This window comes from Pteropus medius, unplaced genomic scaffold (genome assembly GCF_902729225.1).
Source record: "Pteropus medius unplaced genomic scaffold, Ma_sr-lr_union100, whole genome shotgun sequence".
Classification (NCBI taxonomy): domain Eukaryota; kingdom Metazoa; phylum Chordata; class Mammalia; order Chiroptera; family Pteropodidae; genus Pteropus; species Pteropus medius.
This window is the reverse complement of record NW_024351648.1, coordinates 4,408,011-4,424,941: the sequence shown is the minus strand read 5'-3', so window position 1 is coordinate 4,424,941 and position 16,931 is coordinate 4,408,011. Positions and strand designations below refer to the sequence as shown.

At 46.2% G+C, this 16,931-nt stretch overlaps 1 protein-coding gene across 1 annotated transcript in view; it reads left to right on the top strand.

The window, feature by feature from the left end:
• The window catches only part of CERS3 (ceramide synthase 3), a 69,571-nt gene extending 54,317 nt beyond the window's left edge, over positions 1 to 15,254 (top strand). The window contains exon 10 of the mRNA XM_039844095.1: positions 14,328 to 15,254. Coding sequence (XP_039700029.1) covers positions 14,328 to 14,486 — 159 coding nt within the window. The 3' untranslated portion in view covers positions 14,487 to 15,254. The remainder of the gene's footprint in view (positions 1 to 14,327) is intronic.
• The last annotated feature ends 1,677 nt before the right edge of the window (positions 15,255 to 16,931 follow it).

The window sequence follows — 16,931 nt, the reverse complement described above, 5'->3', positions numbered from 1 at the left end:
GCCTCTTCGCTTACCCCATCCCGCTCCGGCTTCACGGTACCCAGATTCTCCTTTCTAGATACGGTCCGACGACAAGGTCAAGCGGGTCCGATGTCTCTTTTTGTGGAAACCCTGCCTCTGTCGACGGCTGAGTTTTATATCGAGTTGCCGGCTGCCACATTGTGCCGTTAATTCGTATTGACCTTGAAATTGATTGCAACCTCTGAGTCTTCTTCAGACGTTTGGGGACTGTCTGGTAATGGTGGCGGTTTTTGTTGGGAGTTACGTTCCTTCTTGTTAAACTTCATTTTGCTTGATCTGCTTACCATTTTGTTTAAGAATGGGAAAACAGGATCTTTTGTCTAAAAGGCCTATTAGGGGAATTCGGGACTGTTCCGTCTAAGCCAGCTCGTGAAAGAAGTTATCGTTATTTTGCCTTGTGTATATTTTAATCGGGGGAGGATTACGATCGTATTTAAGGCTCATGCAGAATAAGGTGAGCCGCTCACAGCCAGAAGGTTGTCCAGGATCCCCTCTCTTATTTCAAGCCAACCTGTTATCCACGAGCTCTGTGGCTACAGCTGACCACAGTGACCTGTGGAGCCTTAAAAAGCAAACACTCACAAGGCCAGGCCAAGCTCAGGCCGGCCAGTCAGCACCTATGGGGTTAGCACCCAGACCTCGACATTTTTGACAGTTTTCCTCCAATTTAAGTGGCTCTAACGCGTGTCCTCGCCACTGGCAGACAAGCGTCCCTGGACGTCCCTCGTGTACCAGATCTGCTTTCCGAAAGCAGAGACAGCCTCCGTCCCCACAGCTGTGGAGGCGCTTGGAGTGACCTCGACCGATGCGCCCATCTTGCAAATTTCAACAAGATTTTCACGTTACCTTGATGTTCTAAAAAATCTTTATAAATGAAAATTCAGACCTGGAACAAGCCCTCGGAGGGTCTTTGTAGAAAAGCAGAATTCTTGACATAGTACATTTCTCTGGAGAATTAAAGTCATGACTCATTTTACAAGATGGTTTACTAATAATTTTTAAACAGCTGTCTACAGAAAGTGAGAGAGACACGCCGGTAATTTTATATTGCCTTTTTGGACTGAAAAGACTCATGACATAGCGACGAAGGAAATCAAAATCATTTCGAATCATGGAATTTTAAAACTCGAAAGACCCTGAGGCAACTCTCTGCTTCAACGACTTCCTTTCACAGAGAGCGGCCGTGGAGGGGCAGTCGGTGGCCCACGAGCAGCCTCGGCGTCACCCAGAGCTGCTCAGAAATGAAGTATCTCAGGCCCAGCTAGAGACCTCTGAATGAGGGTCTGTATTTTATCAAGACCCCTCAGGGCTTCATACGCACATGACAGTTTGAGAAGCACCATCCTCGAAAATTCATATCCCTCATAACTAACAGGAAATTTCCATGTACTATGGCCAGGTTTCATAGAATCCAATTTAAATTTAATGCAGCTTCTTTGAGGAGAAAAAGAGGAAAAACTCAATTGTTTGTTTCAGTGACCTTGTCAACTTGGGTAACGAGAACTAATGTAATAAAAAGGAATGCATTTTGATGGTAGTTCAGAGAATTGGACTCTGTGACTGAATACACCCTTTTTTTCCATACAGTTAAAGCTAAAAGTTTGCTTGCAAAACAGCATAAAATGCTTATTCTATTGTTCTTTGTTTGATTGCCAGCTGTGGGTTTAGACGTGGAGCCATTCAAATAGCAGTGGGATTTTATGAGTCATTCGTGACCTCCTGGGCTTTTGACATGACCGTCGAACCACAGAGTTCCAAGAGGTTCGTGAAGGCATTTAAAAAACACGGCTGGCTCTACAATTCGATTGGAACCGTAGTTGCAAATGTCATTCCCCGAGCTGTGTGGAGAAGCTATGGCAGAGCCCACATTTACTTCCAATGAGTTACTATCCTATCGGCTTTAGTATGTATTTTTTTTGTCATCGTCAGAGTTTATTTTGTTTGGTAAACCTTGCGATACTTTTTCAGGAATACAGACCAAGGCCAGACACTTACCTTCACTAATCAACAAATCGCGATTAATTAATAATGGCACGTATATTCTGAAATCTTAAAATATAAGGACCAAATGACACGAAAATTAAAGCTAAGGCATAGGCATCAGGGTTGTTTGACTTTAAATTGTTTGCGCTCACGTTTTCTTTTGGCGGAGATGAAAGTGGTCCGTCTCGTATCGACTGAGCGGTGCTGGGCGTGCGACACACACACTACGATGGGGGGCGATGGCTTTGGATAGGAGTTTGTCCTATAACATAAACGAGATGGCGCGGGCTTTCGATATCGTGTCGTGTGAAGATCAACGGGAGGAGATGGGAATATTCAGCCTGAAGAGGACTTAACGATCTTTAAATGTTTGAAACATCGACCAACATTTGCGGGAAGTACAGGCTGCTTTCGGGCAATCACCGTAATTACGGAAGAGCAGAAGGAGCGTGCACGTCTTTTTCTCGAGTTATTGAAAGGGCGGAGCAGTACCGAATAGAAACTAAGTGAGGTGAGTTGAAAAGTCCATCGCATGCTTTGGGGCGCTGTTCTTTTTTTATGTAACAACCCCCTGCATCTCAAACGCAGCCACTCCAAACCAAGCTACGGGCGTCTCCCTCCTGGACAGCCTCCTGAGTGCTCCACCTGCGACTAATCTGGACACGCAGCGGCAGGGGACACTGTTGTATGTACACCAGCTCCCCCATCAGGCCAGAAGTTTTCCGAGGACAGATGCCTCGTCTGTTTTGGTCACCGATGTGTTCCCTGCACCCTGAGCAGTGCTACACAATGGCTTCCAGCTGGACTTAGAAGTAAATTTGAACTTTTGACCTTGACTGCGAAGTCCGTGATCTGGCTCAGGCTTGGGCCCCGACCCCACCCTGGCCCATGCTCCGGGTTTCCCACTGTGCGTTAGCTGCTCCGGCCTTTCTGACCCCTAAGCGTGCCAACGAGTTTCCCATCTCAGGGCCTCTGCACACACATGCTGTTTCTTCTTTTCAAAATGTTCTTTACCGCAGTCTTCCCCGACCACCGGCCCGTTGTCCATCACCTGTGAGTTCTACTTCCCAGCACGGCCTTCCCGGCCTCACCCCCAGCTAAGTGGGGTCCCCAACGTGGTATTCTCTGCTTTCTACCACTTATAAACGTGTAATTATTTACCTACCATTATGTGTTTGATCGCTTAGGGTTTGTAAAAACGTTCCTTGAAGACAGTTTTGCACAAGGCACGGAACTCAAGAAATGTTGTTTGCAATAGCGGTTCTTGACCGGGGTGATTTTGTCACCTGGGGACATCTGGCAATCTCCGGAGATGATTTTCGTTGTTACAATTGGTATCTGGTAGACAGAGATCAAGGATACTGACCGCTAAACCGCCTGTGATGGGTAGAACGGTCCCCACACAAAGAATATTCCCAAAACACTCCTCGCCCGCCCGCCGGCCGGCGCTGTGCCGTACAGCGCGAAGTGAGCCTGGGGCAGGAAGAGCCTGGAGAAGCCAAGCGCTATGGAACTAGTTGGCCGGCATTTCCTCAGATGTAAATCTTGGCAGTTTAACATCACTGACGCGCTCGTCACCAGCAGCCTCCGGCCATCACAGTTGGAAAGTTCTGATGGATCGAGACAGTGAGATTGGCGGTAATTGTTCATTCGTCACTGAGAGAAAATGGTTGTTTTTAGAGCAGTGCCGGTTTCGGCGCCTTCGCGATCGTGCGCGGTTCGGGCTGGGCAGGGCGCGTGGGGCGGAAGGGCTGGCCGTGTGCCAGAGCTGCTCTTCATTCATTCTCGGTCACTTAGTGACCTTTCTCCCTCGCTTTTTACCTCTCACCCCCGTTGAGTGTTGGATCCGAGCAGCAGAGCTGATCCCCGCCTCCCGCTCTGCCTGCACTCACGCCTTCCTCTCCCCGGGAATCTCGGAATCCAAGACTGAGCCACTCAGCTTCTCATCTCAAGGTCAAGTCCAAGGTTGCTATGTATTGAAACATTGTCTTCAGCTCCGTAGTCAGTCTAGGACACTGTTTCTCAGCCTCCATCACCCCAGGGTGCCCGAGAAACTGATATTTCTGCAGTGCAATGGGGTGAATTAGCACAGCCACTCCCAGCAGCGGACTGGGTCTCTGGTGGCTGTGCCAAGGGCCAGGCCGCTATCTCGGCATGTCTTAAAGCCCGCCCAGCACGTCAGGTGAGAGACGCTGGTGTAGAATAGCCTCATTCTATTGAACCCGCTGAGCTCTGGCCAGTAGGTGGGAGTGTGATGTGTTTCCTTATGAACATGGATGGGCTGCTGGACTGGAGTCATCTGCGAGCAAATTCTATCTTGTCGGCCCCTAGAGAAGGTCAGGTGACATGCTCTGTGCCTTTCCCTTACTCATAAATCTTGCCAATAACAGCCACCTGGCTTCTCTGAGCAGAGGAAGCAGCACCGTCTCACTGGAACTACCCGAGGTGACTGTCACAGGCCTTGCTGCAGGTTGGCAGGGGTCTTTGGGGACACAGCCGCATGAGGCCGCGCTCAGAGGGCCAGCCTATGTGGCACAGCGTGGCTGGCTGCCATGCTGCGGTGCCTTGAGGTCACAGGCAGGGGGTTGTCACAGGATTGCCGACTGGCCGAGCCAGCTCAGACTGGATCCTGGCCACAGAGATTTGATGCAGCTCAGACTTGCCGAAGGTGACAGCTCAGGGACCTGTATCAAAGAGCCGCGCTGAGTGCAGCAGACTGGGAGACAGGCATGCTCTGGACCAGCTGCGTGGACGATCCAGCCGTTTGCTGAAACGTGGCAACCGGAGGAGAGGCGGTGTAAGGGGAGGGGACTAGCAGTTGGTGAGACCGTCACCGCGGCCAGGAGATTGTCTGGCTCTGATCGCTTGAGTTTGTCACCTGGAAGAGAGGTCCCGCGGGATGTGACTTTGGCAGCCACCTACGTTCAGATAGAACTAAGGCTGTGGCACGAGATTTGTTCATTCACTCGCTCGTCGAACATATACTGCGTGCCCGCTACGTGCCCGGCGGAATCACCGAAGAGGAACGAGAGAAGAAAGACGTCACGTCCTGTGTGTCCCCCGCAGCCTGTTCCCTCCCGCTCTGCAGAGGAACCGCCGCGGCCGGGGCCTTCCACCGCGTTTTTATATGCTTTTTGCGTTTGGATATCGCGATGGATGCTAGACCATCGTTTTCTGGTTTTTAACCTTTACGTAAATGGTATGGATTAGTGGATATAGTTGATCTACACTCCCTCTGACGTTATTCGTGTGGGTGCACGTAGCTGTAGACCAGTCCACTTAACTCCGCGTTACGCACTATCACCCGATTGCTCTGCAGTCTGTTTATAGTGTCCTTATATCTGTCTCCTTGGGGACGCGTGTGACAGTTTCTCTCTAAGCGAACTTGCTGAGCCAAACAGTTTTTCGAACCAAGTGCCTGGGAATTTCTCTGTCCCCACATCCTCATCAACTTTTGGTGTTGTCAGACGTTTTTGTATTTTTTTTTTCCGATATTTACAAGTTTGACAAACACGAGATTTCGTCTTCTTTTAATTTGCATTCTCCTGGTTACCAAGATCGAGTGTTCCGTATAGTTTGTTAGTCAGAAGTGTTGCCTTTTCTGTGAAATGCCTGCCCATATCTTTTGCCTGCTTTTCTGTCACGTTAGATTTTTTTCCGTCTTAATGGTGCGTATGAGTTTTTCGCTGGATGCTAATATTCGAAAGAAACTTTTAACACTTCAATCTCGACACACGTTTTCTGGGCTACATATTTAATCCTGTCTTGCCATGGTTATTTCTTGAGTGTTGCTTACTTAAACCCCAGTGTTTTGTTTTTTTTTTTCCACAATGATTTGCATACCTTTTTTTAATTAGAGTTGTGCAGCATTCAGGCTACAGAATCTAAAGTTTTTTGTAAACATCGCAAAATGTGGCAATTTCGAGAATGTGCTAATTTTAATGGTTTACATCCCCGAAGCAAAGTACATTTCTTTAGTCAAATCATTTTCCACTTCCTTCGCAATTTGGCGATTACTAGAGTCTGGTGCATTTAATATGTGTGTGTGTGTGTGTATATATATATATACATATACATATATATATATTAAATATATATATATATAATATATATATATATATTTTTTAGGTAATAGGGAGAATTTGAAAGCAATCCATGTATTTTATCAAGTGCCACATAGGATAATCTGACCTTTGCTGCTACCGAGCCGTGTCACTCGCTGGGTGGGAGCGAGTCCTGGAGCTTCTGTCTCCTCTGGAGCATGCACACATCCGCCCAGACACTCTCTAGACGCCATCTGGCCCTAAAACTCACTTTTTCACTTAGAAGCTCATGTTTAAAAGCCTGTCAGCCTTAGCAAAATGAGGTCATTCCTTAAGGAAAACAGATACATCGATGAGAAGAAAGGTTATATAAAAATAAAAAAAAATCAGTGGAAAATAGAACACACACTACTTTGCACTGGTGAGTTGCGACAGTTTTAAAAGCCGCTTTCGAGTCCAGCTCTGAAATGCAAGCAGAAGCCTTCTGTGTACCCAGAGCAGAGAACCGTGCTTCTCAAACACTGGGAGCCATGAATAGGCCACTCTTAGGGTACGTTTTAAGCAACTTGGATCCAAGCTCCATGAGATTTATAGGACTTTAGGGGCTGCGTTGACTCGGGCTCAGGAGCGTGGGGAGCCAGGGGTGTGTGCGGTCGTGGTGCTGGCATTGTGTGTGTGTGAGAGAGAGAATGCCAGCCGAAGCAAGTTCCACATGATATTACAGAGGCAAACATTTTTCATGAGCCCCGCCCCCACTCCCCTAACAGAAAAAGGTAAATAGTACGAGTTGGGAGTGTGTCCCTTATCCCTTGCTGAAGGGACCCTCGGTGCTCGGACGGATGAATCCTTGAACCTGAGTCAGCTCAGTTCTGCACAGCTGCCCTCCAGGAGGGAATTTGGACGTCAGCGTGACTTCGGTGCGGGAGGAGGTCGTTTTGGACCCCGTTTCAAGGTTTTCTCTTTTTCCTAGAATGTGGGGTGCTCTCAGACTCACCGCCATGATTTTAGCCAGCCTGGTTCTCTGAATGCGTGTCTTCTCTGCCCTTGGTGTGCCAAGCCGGTGACATTTGCCCATGCTGGTGCCGTCTAGCGACATGGGGATTTCAAAGCCCCTGTTAGGTCTAGCAATAAGGTCTCTTCTACACAAATAACTCGTTCCTCATTCCCTTCGCCATCATTTTGTGTAACCAGAGGGAGTTGCTGGCGGGTAGGACTGCGTGGGGGTGCATATTAAAGGACCTTGCAAAAATTATATTCATTGACTTCCAATCGTGGAATGAATAATATTGTTAATGATGGATTCTAGGGGACCCAGGTCATTTCCGGGAAAAGTTCAGTTGAATACGTGATATCTTTGCTAATTCTAGACAGGAAGTTATCTAGAGATAGAATAGTAACAAGCTGTCTATGAAGGCAGCTGCTGAACCTTCACCGAGGGGAGCTCGGTCCTCCGGGTGGTGGGGAGCCCGTGTCGCAGTGTGCTTTGGCACAGGTGAGAGCTGCTCACCGAGCAGGTACAGTCCTTTGGCTGCTGAAGCCCAGATCAGCCCTTCACTCTTCCAAGGACGTTTGGGACCCTCCTTGGTGCATGTATTTTCTAGGACTTTCAGTGATTTGTGGGACGGTTCAAGGCCAACAGTTTGCATGAGACAAGTTCTCCCAGCCCAGTGGCAGCTAAGAAGTGGGGGTGTAAGGGGTGCCGTGTGCGGAGAGCAATATAAGAAAAGGACAATACAAGAAAAGAAGCTGGCCGATTGACATAGTAATAATAATTAATTAGGGATGATTTTTATAATTTCAAATTTGATGCTTAAAAGTCAGCCGTAATAGTACCAAGGGCGACGTCGGAGCGGGGCGAGATGGTGTGCTCATTGGGGGCGCAGCGGGTGGGAGGAGGGAGGGGGAGCATTCTCACACGCAGAACCGGGGGTCTGCCCCCGGTGCCGTCTCCCGGGTACTGGTGCCGACAACCCCAGCAGGGGTCCGGAGAGCTCAGAAGTTCAAGGTGTCCGAGCGTCGATCAAGGCTTTCGTCCCATCTGCCTTTCGTAGCTGTGCGGGCTTGGAAAAGTGACTTAAGCCCTCTGTGCCTCGGTCTCCTGTCTTTGACAGTAACGAGGGTGGCTCTGTGTCCTCAGGTTGCTGTGGGGGCAGGTGTTCCCGTTCACACTCACTGCTTAGTCCACGGCCCGGCACGTGGGTATCTCCCTCGGTGGCAGCCGCAACTGCCAAAACTCGGGCGCAGCCGAGATGTCCTCCAGCAGGTGATGGAGATGCAGCCGGAACAGCACCAGACGATGGGATGGTCTTCAGCACCGAAGGGAAGGAAATGCGCCGCTCAGCCGTGAGAAGACAGGGAGGAACCTTAAACGCACGTGACTGAGTGAAAGAAGCCAGTGTGAAAAGCCTACGTGCTATACGCTTCCAACTGCATGACGTTCTGGAAATGGCAAAGCTACAGAGACAATGAAATGGTCAGCGGTTGCCAGGAGTATGGGGATGAACAGGTGGAACAGGGTTTTTAGGCCCGTGAAAAAAACAAGTCCTTCTAAGGGTTTTGTCGCTATTGCTCTTGCTGTGATATTACAGATGCCATATACATGATGCGATTGAATATAACGTGGGCTTTGATTAACATTTGAATACCACACCATTTCCAGTTTACGTTATTCGAGTTTGCATAGTGTGCAGCCACCTACACATCCATCAAACAAACCGTCCCCACCAGGAAGTCCTTCTGAACTTGATTTATCATCTGGGCATTCGTTTTCCATCTCGTTGGACCCACAGCCCCTTCACGAGCCTGAAATTAAATTCCAGGTAATATGACTCACCTATAACCGTAATTTCAAAAAGCAATATATTGCCCTGGCTGTAATAAAAAAGAAACCAGATGAAAGCCATGTCTGATAAAATATGCATTTCATGTGTAACATGTGTGCACGACTCTACTCGAGGATTTACCGAAGCCGACAGAAGCTGTGTTTGTTTCTGTGTAGACGGACCGCGGATGGGGTAGCCGTAAGCACAGATCGACACAGACGTGGTGCACTGGGGACTCAGATGCCCCTGGTAGTGTCGTCGTCGGTGACATGGTTTTCTGAAACTGTGACGTTCTGAACCAAACAAAGCATAGTCCTCCTTTGATTTACGTACATAGTTGCATTCCCGGAAAATCGAGACTGCATAGTCAAAACTATGCAGGAATTGCTGAGCTCGAATGTGCATTGGGACACGGGCTTAGTTGGTTGTGAGCAGCGTCTCACCTGCATGCCGGCCTGGCACCATCTGGACGTCACACGTGGGGGCGGTTCCCGGCATCCCTGGCCACCGCTCCCCGAAAGTCAGCCGTGCTCCCCAACCTCTGAGCCCATGAGATGCTGATGCATTCCCAAGAGGCTCCATGTGGTCGGGACCTCCTCCTAGAAGTGTGGGCACAGGAGGGCGTGGCGCGGGGTGGCGGGGGGCACCCTCGAGGAGGCCGCTCCGCCAGTCGTGGAGAAAATGAGGTGCGTGCCGGCTGGCTCTTCTGGAGAGAAATTGGTTTCTTCGCTCTGATTCAGCTTTGCCCTTATCCCCTAGAAAAGTCTTTTGAGGAAGAAAAGGCAGGGCCAAGGGGTGCCATCCATGAGAGCAAATGGCAGCCAGCCGTGGCCCTTTCCTGAAAGACCCCGCCTTGGGGGCGCCCCCGGGCCCCATCTCCCAGCGCACCGCAGAGAGCATCCCTTCTCCATCCGTCGTAGCTGGCGGGACGCTAGGCCCACCCAGTGCTTACGGCGAGCCCGTGTCACCATGCAAGAGAGCAGAGGGCGCAAAGAGCCCGCAAAGTCACGTTTCCATGGTGACTTTGAAGCCGGCAGAACATGCAGACACGGGTCTTTTTCAAAAGCCACGTTTGCATGACAGTTGCACACAGAGAAGGGGTCCAGTCACAGACATCCCGAGAATCTCCGGAGGTGGCAGTATTAGTCTGCAGGTCACAAATAGTAAGAGCAATTCAGATGGCCGTGGACGTCATCTGGAAAAGTATGAAACAGCCTCCGCCGTCATCGAAAGAGATGTTCGTGAGCTGCCTGAGAGGGCGAGGGCCACACGTCGCACTGGCCTTGCCCGGAGCGTGACATCTCAGTGTTTCAGTGGTTCGTGCCATCTCTTATCTTTCACAAGGAAGCCTCGTCTGTCGCGATTCCATCTCCCCTCCTCAGAGGCAGAGTTATTCTTCTAGGGTTTCTCCTTGCAGAAGTCCTTCGAGAAGACCACGAGAACCACATAACCCTGCAAAGAGAAAATAGGAAGTGTCCTAATTACCAACCACAAAAACCCTGCCAGTCAAAACATCCACCTGAGCAAGACTTTATGTGGCCAGTGTTATTGGGAAAGCCATGGTATTTGCTTTCTAAAGAGAAGTATTCCTAAGTTTTATTTTAAAACTTATCCTCAATAAAAATGACTCTTTTCCCTCCCTGTTGGTATATAGTTCTAAGGATTTTGACACAGGTGTAGATTTGTGCAGTCGTCACCATCATCGGGACACAGGACAATCCCGTCCCCCTAAATAACTCCTTCCTCCACCCCAGTCTCTGGCAGCCGTGCATCCGGTCTCTGTCCCTGTAATTTTGTCCTTTCAAGAATGTCACGTAAAGGCCATTAGCATATCGGAATAACTGGTAACCTTTTGAAACTAACTTTTTTCACTCAGTATAATGCCTTCGAGATTCATCCAACTTCTTCTAAGTGTCAATAGTTTGTCCCTTTTGATTGGTAAATAGTATTTTATTGTATGGATGGGCCACAGTTTATCCATTTACTGGTAGAAGAACATTTGGGTTGCTTCCAATTTTTGGCAATTGTGAACGGAGCTGTTATAAACATTTGTTTTTGTTTGAACATGATGTTCATTGCTCTAGGACAGATAGTCAGGGGTAAGAGGGCTGAGACGTACACTCAACATATGTTTAACTTCATAAGTAACTGTCAGACTTTTCCACAGGGTCCGTATCATTTTGCATTTGCCATCAGTAATGTATAAACATTACTTCCCATCATTCTGCATACTCATCAGCATTTGGTATTGTCAGTATTTTTAATTTTAGCTCTTTTAGTGGATTTGTGGTTATAGCTCATCATGGTTTTAATTTGCCTTTTCCTTATGACTAATGATGTTAAACATTTTTCCATACGATTATTTGACATCCTGTATCCTCTTTGAAGAAGCGTCTATTCTTACATCTTTCGTCCATGTTTTAATTGGTTTGGTTTTTTTCTTATTGTTGAGTTTTGAGAATTCTTTATTATGCATATAAGTCAGATATGGGATTTGCAAACATTTTCTTTCTGTTTGCTGCTTATCTTTTTATTCTGTAAGTAGCGTCTTTTATAGAGCAAAAGTTTTTAATTTTGATGAAGTTAAGTTTGTAAGTCTTTTTTTTTTTTTGAATGCGGTATGCTTTTTGTGCCATGTCTAAGAACTCATCATCCAACCCAAGGTCATGGGTTCGCTTTTAAAAGTTTTATAGTTTTACATTTTATAATTAGATGTATAGTCCATTTTGAGTTGACTTTTGTAAAAGGTATGACATTTAGGTTAAAGTTTTCTTAATTGTTCCAACCCTCTGCTGAAAAGACTGACCTTTCTCCACTGAATCGCTTTTGTGCCTTTGTCAAAACTCAATTGGCTGTATTTGTGTGGATTTATTTCTAGATTCTCTGTTCTCTTCCATTGACCTATGTTTATCTCTTTGCTAATACTGTCCGTCTTGATTACTATAACCTTAGAGTGAGTTTTGAAATTGGGTAGTCTGAGTCCTCCAATCTTGTTCTTTCTTTCCAGAACGACTTTAGCTATTTTGGCTCCTTATAAATCCTCCATATAAATTTTAGAATCGGCTTGTCTGTATCTATAAGAAACCTTGATGAGGTTTTAGTTGGTATCGTGTGGAATCTGTAGATCAACTTGGAGAAAATTAACATTTCTGTTACGTTGAATTTTCCTACCCAAGAACATAATACGTCTCTCCAGTCATTTAGATTTCCAGTTTCTTTCCTCTGAGTTTTGTGGGTTTTACGTACTGATCCTGCACATGCTCAGTTAGACTTATACCTAAGCATTTTATATTTTGAAACTATTGCAAGTGTTACTAATATTTAACTTTCAGTTTTTAGTCGAATGTTGCTAGCTGTGTTAGTTTCTGATGGCTGCTATGACAGATGACCACAAACGTGGTGGCTTAAAACAGTAGAAATTTATTCTCTCACCGTTCTGGAGGCCAAAAGTCATAATCAGTTGAGTCAAAATCAAGATGTGGCAGGGCTGTGTTTTCTCCAGAGGCTTGAGGGAACAGTCTCTTCTCTGCCTCTCAGCTTCTTGTGACTTCTAGCGTTCCTCGGCTTATAGCTACATCACTCCTGTCTGTACCTCCGTTGTCATATTTCTTGTCCTCTGTGTCAAGTCTCCTCTGCCTCTCGTAAAGACACTTGTGATGGCATTCGAGGCCCATCTAACCCAGGACAAGCTTCCCATCCCCAAATCCTGAACTTAATCACATCCGTGAAAACTTTACTATATAAGGGAACATTTTCAGGCTCCAGGAATTAGGACATTTCCAGCCTACTGCATTAGCGTTTAGAAATGAAGGTCGTGTGTGTGAGAGACAGAGAGAGAGATTTTGTGTTTGATCTTGAATCTTGCAGCCTTAGTGATAACCTTATTAATTCTAGGAGTTTGGGGATAGATTATTTGAGGTTTTCTACATAGATAATCATGTCATCTGTAAATAGAGACACTTTCTCTCTAATTCGTATGACTTTTATTTCATTTCTCCTTATGACGTTGATTAAGACTTTCAGTACAATGTTGAGCAGGAATGATGAAAGTCCTTGTCCCGTGTCTAACCTTAGAGGGGGAAGCATTCAGTCATTCGCTAGTAAGTATGATGTCAGCTTCTGTCCTTTAGTGAGAAGATTTTTTTTTTATCGTGAATGAATGTCAAATTCTGTCATATGATATTTTGCATCAATTGATAAAATTATCTTTCCTTCTTTAGATTATTAATATCATATAATACATTCATTAGTTTCCAGATATTGAACCAGCCTTGCATTACTGGGACAAATCCTACTTCATTATGGTGAATTATTATTTCTATATATTGCTGGTTTTGATATGGAATGTTTTGTTGTGGATTTTTATGTTTATGTTTATTAGCGATATTTGTCTGTGGTTGTCTTGTACGGTCTTTGTCTGGTTTAGGTATCAGGGTAATTCTGGCCTCACTGAAAAAATTGGGAAGTTTTTTCTCTGTTTTTTGGAAGACACTGGAGTTTTGCTATTATTTTTTCTTTATTGTTTCATAGAATTTGCCAGTGAAACCATCTGGGCCTGATATTCTTTTTCAGAAATTTTTAAACTACAAATTTAATTTCTTTCATAGTCAGATAATTATTAGGGTCGCCTGTGTTATTTTGGGTAAAATTTGGTACTTTGTAGTTTTTGAAGAATTGGTCCATTTATCTAAGTTGTCAAATATATCCGTAGAGTTGTTTATAGTTTTCTGTTTCTATTTGTGTGATATCTGCAGTATCGATCATCAGTTTCCCTTTTTATTTTCAGGTAATTTGTGTCTTCTTTCTTTTTTTTTACCAACCTTTTTAGAGACTTATCAAGTTTATGGAGCTTTTCAAAGAAGCAGATTTTGGTTTTATTGCTTTCTCCATTTTTTTTCTGTTTCCACATTCATTGATTTCTCATCTTTATTATTTCCGTCTGTTTGCTTGCTTTGGGCTTATTTTGCTCTTCTTTTTTTTAGTTTCTTAAGGTGAAAGCTCCAATTATTTGACACTTTTCTTGTTTTCTAATATTAACATTTAATGCTATAAATTTCCTTAGAATCACTGCTTTAGCCGCATCCAACAAATTTTGAAATGTTGTATTTTCCCATTACTTCAAAATATGTTCTATTATCTCTTGAGACTTCCTCTGTGATCCATCGATTATCTGTGTGTTTAACTTCCAGATGTTTCAAGATTTCCCCATTACACTTTTGATATTGACTTCTAGTTTATTTCCACTGCGACCGGAAACGTACTTTGCATAATTTCGATTCTCTTAGTTTGTGAAGGTTTGTTTTGTGACTCACAATGGGTTCTGTCCCTGTGACTGTTTGGCTGTTTGGACATTGGGTTTTCTTCGAAAGGGACCCTGGCTCTAAACTGGGCCTGTTTGTTTATTCACCCAAGATTTGCTGGAGAGTCGTCGCTCACGGCCTGCCTTTCTTTTGTCTAGAACATCCAGGATGTGAGGAGCGATGATGAGGATGAGGAGGAAGAGGAAGAGTCAGAGGACGAGGAGGAGGAGAAGGAGGAGGCCACCAAAGTCGAAGACAGAGACTGTTTGAAGAACGGCCTCGGGGCCGACAGGCACCTCATCCCCAACGGCCGTTAGCTTGACGCCCGCATAGCTCTGGGGGCACAGTGGCCGGTGTGGCTGCCGGAAGCCAGACGTTGCCATGGCCCTCGGGACTCACAGGGACCCCAGCTTCTGCTCTTCCTTTCTAACCACTGCCCTCCCCCTCCTCCTAAGATGTTTTTAAGGAAATTTTATTGAATTGTGTTAAAACGTTAAGTGTGAGCGTTCCCACAGATTTTATGCAGTTAGGACTCAGACTGGTCAAAGATTTCAAAGATTTCTCCCAAGAACCGTTTCAGTTCTAATTGCGTTCATTCACTGGGGGCGTCTGGCTCTTCAGGAGCTCACCCCGTCGTGGGCCTTGTCGCTGTCCCCATGCCCGTCCTCAGGATGGCATGAGAACCACTAAGTTCGCCCATTTTTTTCCAAGCGTGTCTGGCCACAGAGAGCAGCTCATTTCCCAAAAATGAATGAGAGGTGGCCCTGGAACAGGGTCAGAAGGACAGAACCAGGACACAAGTCTTCTGGGCTCATGGGCCACTTTCTGCCCCGGACAGTTTTTAAAGCTTCCAAACCCTGGTACTCGGTGTCTCCAACAGGAACCATAAGACCTGCCCGGCTGGCCCCCAGCATGGGGGTGAGGAGCAGTGAGATAGCAGGCATGAAAGCGAAAGTATCGTTGTCACCTGACCCTCTTTGCACTAGTTTGGGGGAGAGAAACCTGGATAAACTTGGCGCCGAATGGGCCTGAGTGAAAGACACCATTTAAAAAAAAAAAAAATTCCTTTTAAATATGTCTGGAGACGCCTGGGAATGCAGATCTCCAGAAGCCTGACTCCATTTTATTCAGTAATTACTCATTCGTTAGCTACCCGAGGGTGAGTTTTCCTCTCTCAGGCCCCAAGGTCGAGGGAGGGAGTGGGGGCCCCATTCCTCCTTGATTTTTGCCGGTCTCTCATTTTTTTTTTTCTTGTCTAAGAGGGTAGTGTCCTTGCTGCTGTCCTGAAGTGTTCCCATCCTTCAGACCAGCGGAGCTACCAAGCAGGGCTGTAGGGTCCCCCTGGGGGCCTTTCTGGGGAGTCATGTTCTGAACCATTATTCCGCAGGAGGCCTAAGCCCATGGGGCGTGACACGGTACGAGCTCCTGACCCCAAGGAAATCTTGGAAGCAGATAGAGGATGATGCTACACTATTTCATCTCTGCTCCCAACCCAGTCAGAGTCATAATAGTGAAACAGGAGAAACCAAAGGCTGGAAGATACTCCTGAAACTGTCCAAGGACAGGTGCTAGAGTCAGTGACGGCTCCTGAGTCACCTGCCTCTCTGGGAGGACGGACAGGGGCTGGCGGGTCAGTGGCATCTCTCGACCCCCGCAGGGCACAGCTCCTGAGCCCAGCAGGCAGGGCGGGCCTTGGAGACTTCCCAGGCTGAGCGGAGCGCGTACCCTCCCTGCAGCCCCTCGCATTCGTTGGTCACATCTTGCACCTTCATTCACCTTGTTTTGCTCAGGGCCTGGGTTATAAAGCCACGCGAGATTCAGGACCATGGGAACCGGTAAAGCTAGGACTGTGGGAACCAGGACGGGCTCCGGTGACGCGGGCCAGTGCCATGGGCCATGGTCCCTGGAGCAGGGCGGGCACTGTTCCCAGTAAAGGTACCTGAATTTCTGTTTTTTTACCAAAAAGACGTTTTTAAAACCAAAACCCAAACCAAAAACCCTTCAGAATCCTTTCCCCAACAAAATCTCCTTTCGAGGAATCGTTGGAACTACAGAAAAGCATATGTCAAGTTTTCTCTATATAATAATATTTGTTTTTATGAGTATAATTCCATATGCATTCTATGTATGTTATATTATAAGCCTAAAATGCCTCCACTCCGGAGCATAGCTGTTGAATTATTAATATTATATTTTTTGGTGGAAGAATAGCACACTAAGATATCGTTTGGTTTTTTTTTTATGTTTCCAGTTAGCAGACTTTTTTTTTTGATTTATTCTAGTGTCGTCTCTGTACCAAATATTTTCTTGCTTAAGGTAAAAAAAAAAAAAAAGTTTATTTGCTGCTCTATGCTCTAGTTTTTTTTTTAATTTGAATGTGGAAGATAAAATTGGTATGTCAATTTCAACTCTCTCTGATACAGCTGAAAGCACCAGATGACCTCTTAATAGGTAGATATGCGTTTTCATAACGTCTCTTAGGACTTTTGGGGTGAATTTTAAAGGTAATGTCTCTTTCTACAGACAAAAAAGGGCTCATGCTGTGGCAGATGACTTTATAAAAATGCAGTACACCGGGCCACCGGTATTATTGTAATGCCGATGACACAGTAAAACAAAGACAGGATCGAGGATGCATGAGATCGAATGGATTCAGCACACATATTGCTTGGCTTCTTAGAGATGGTTACTGGTCTCTAGCAAAGGAAGCCAGCATCTCCTGGGGATCAGAGGGGACAGTGAGGAGGACAGAGCCAAGTTAG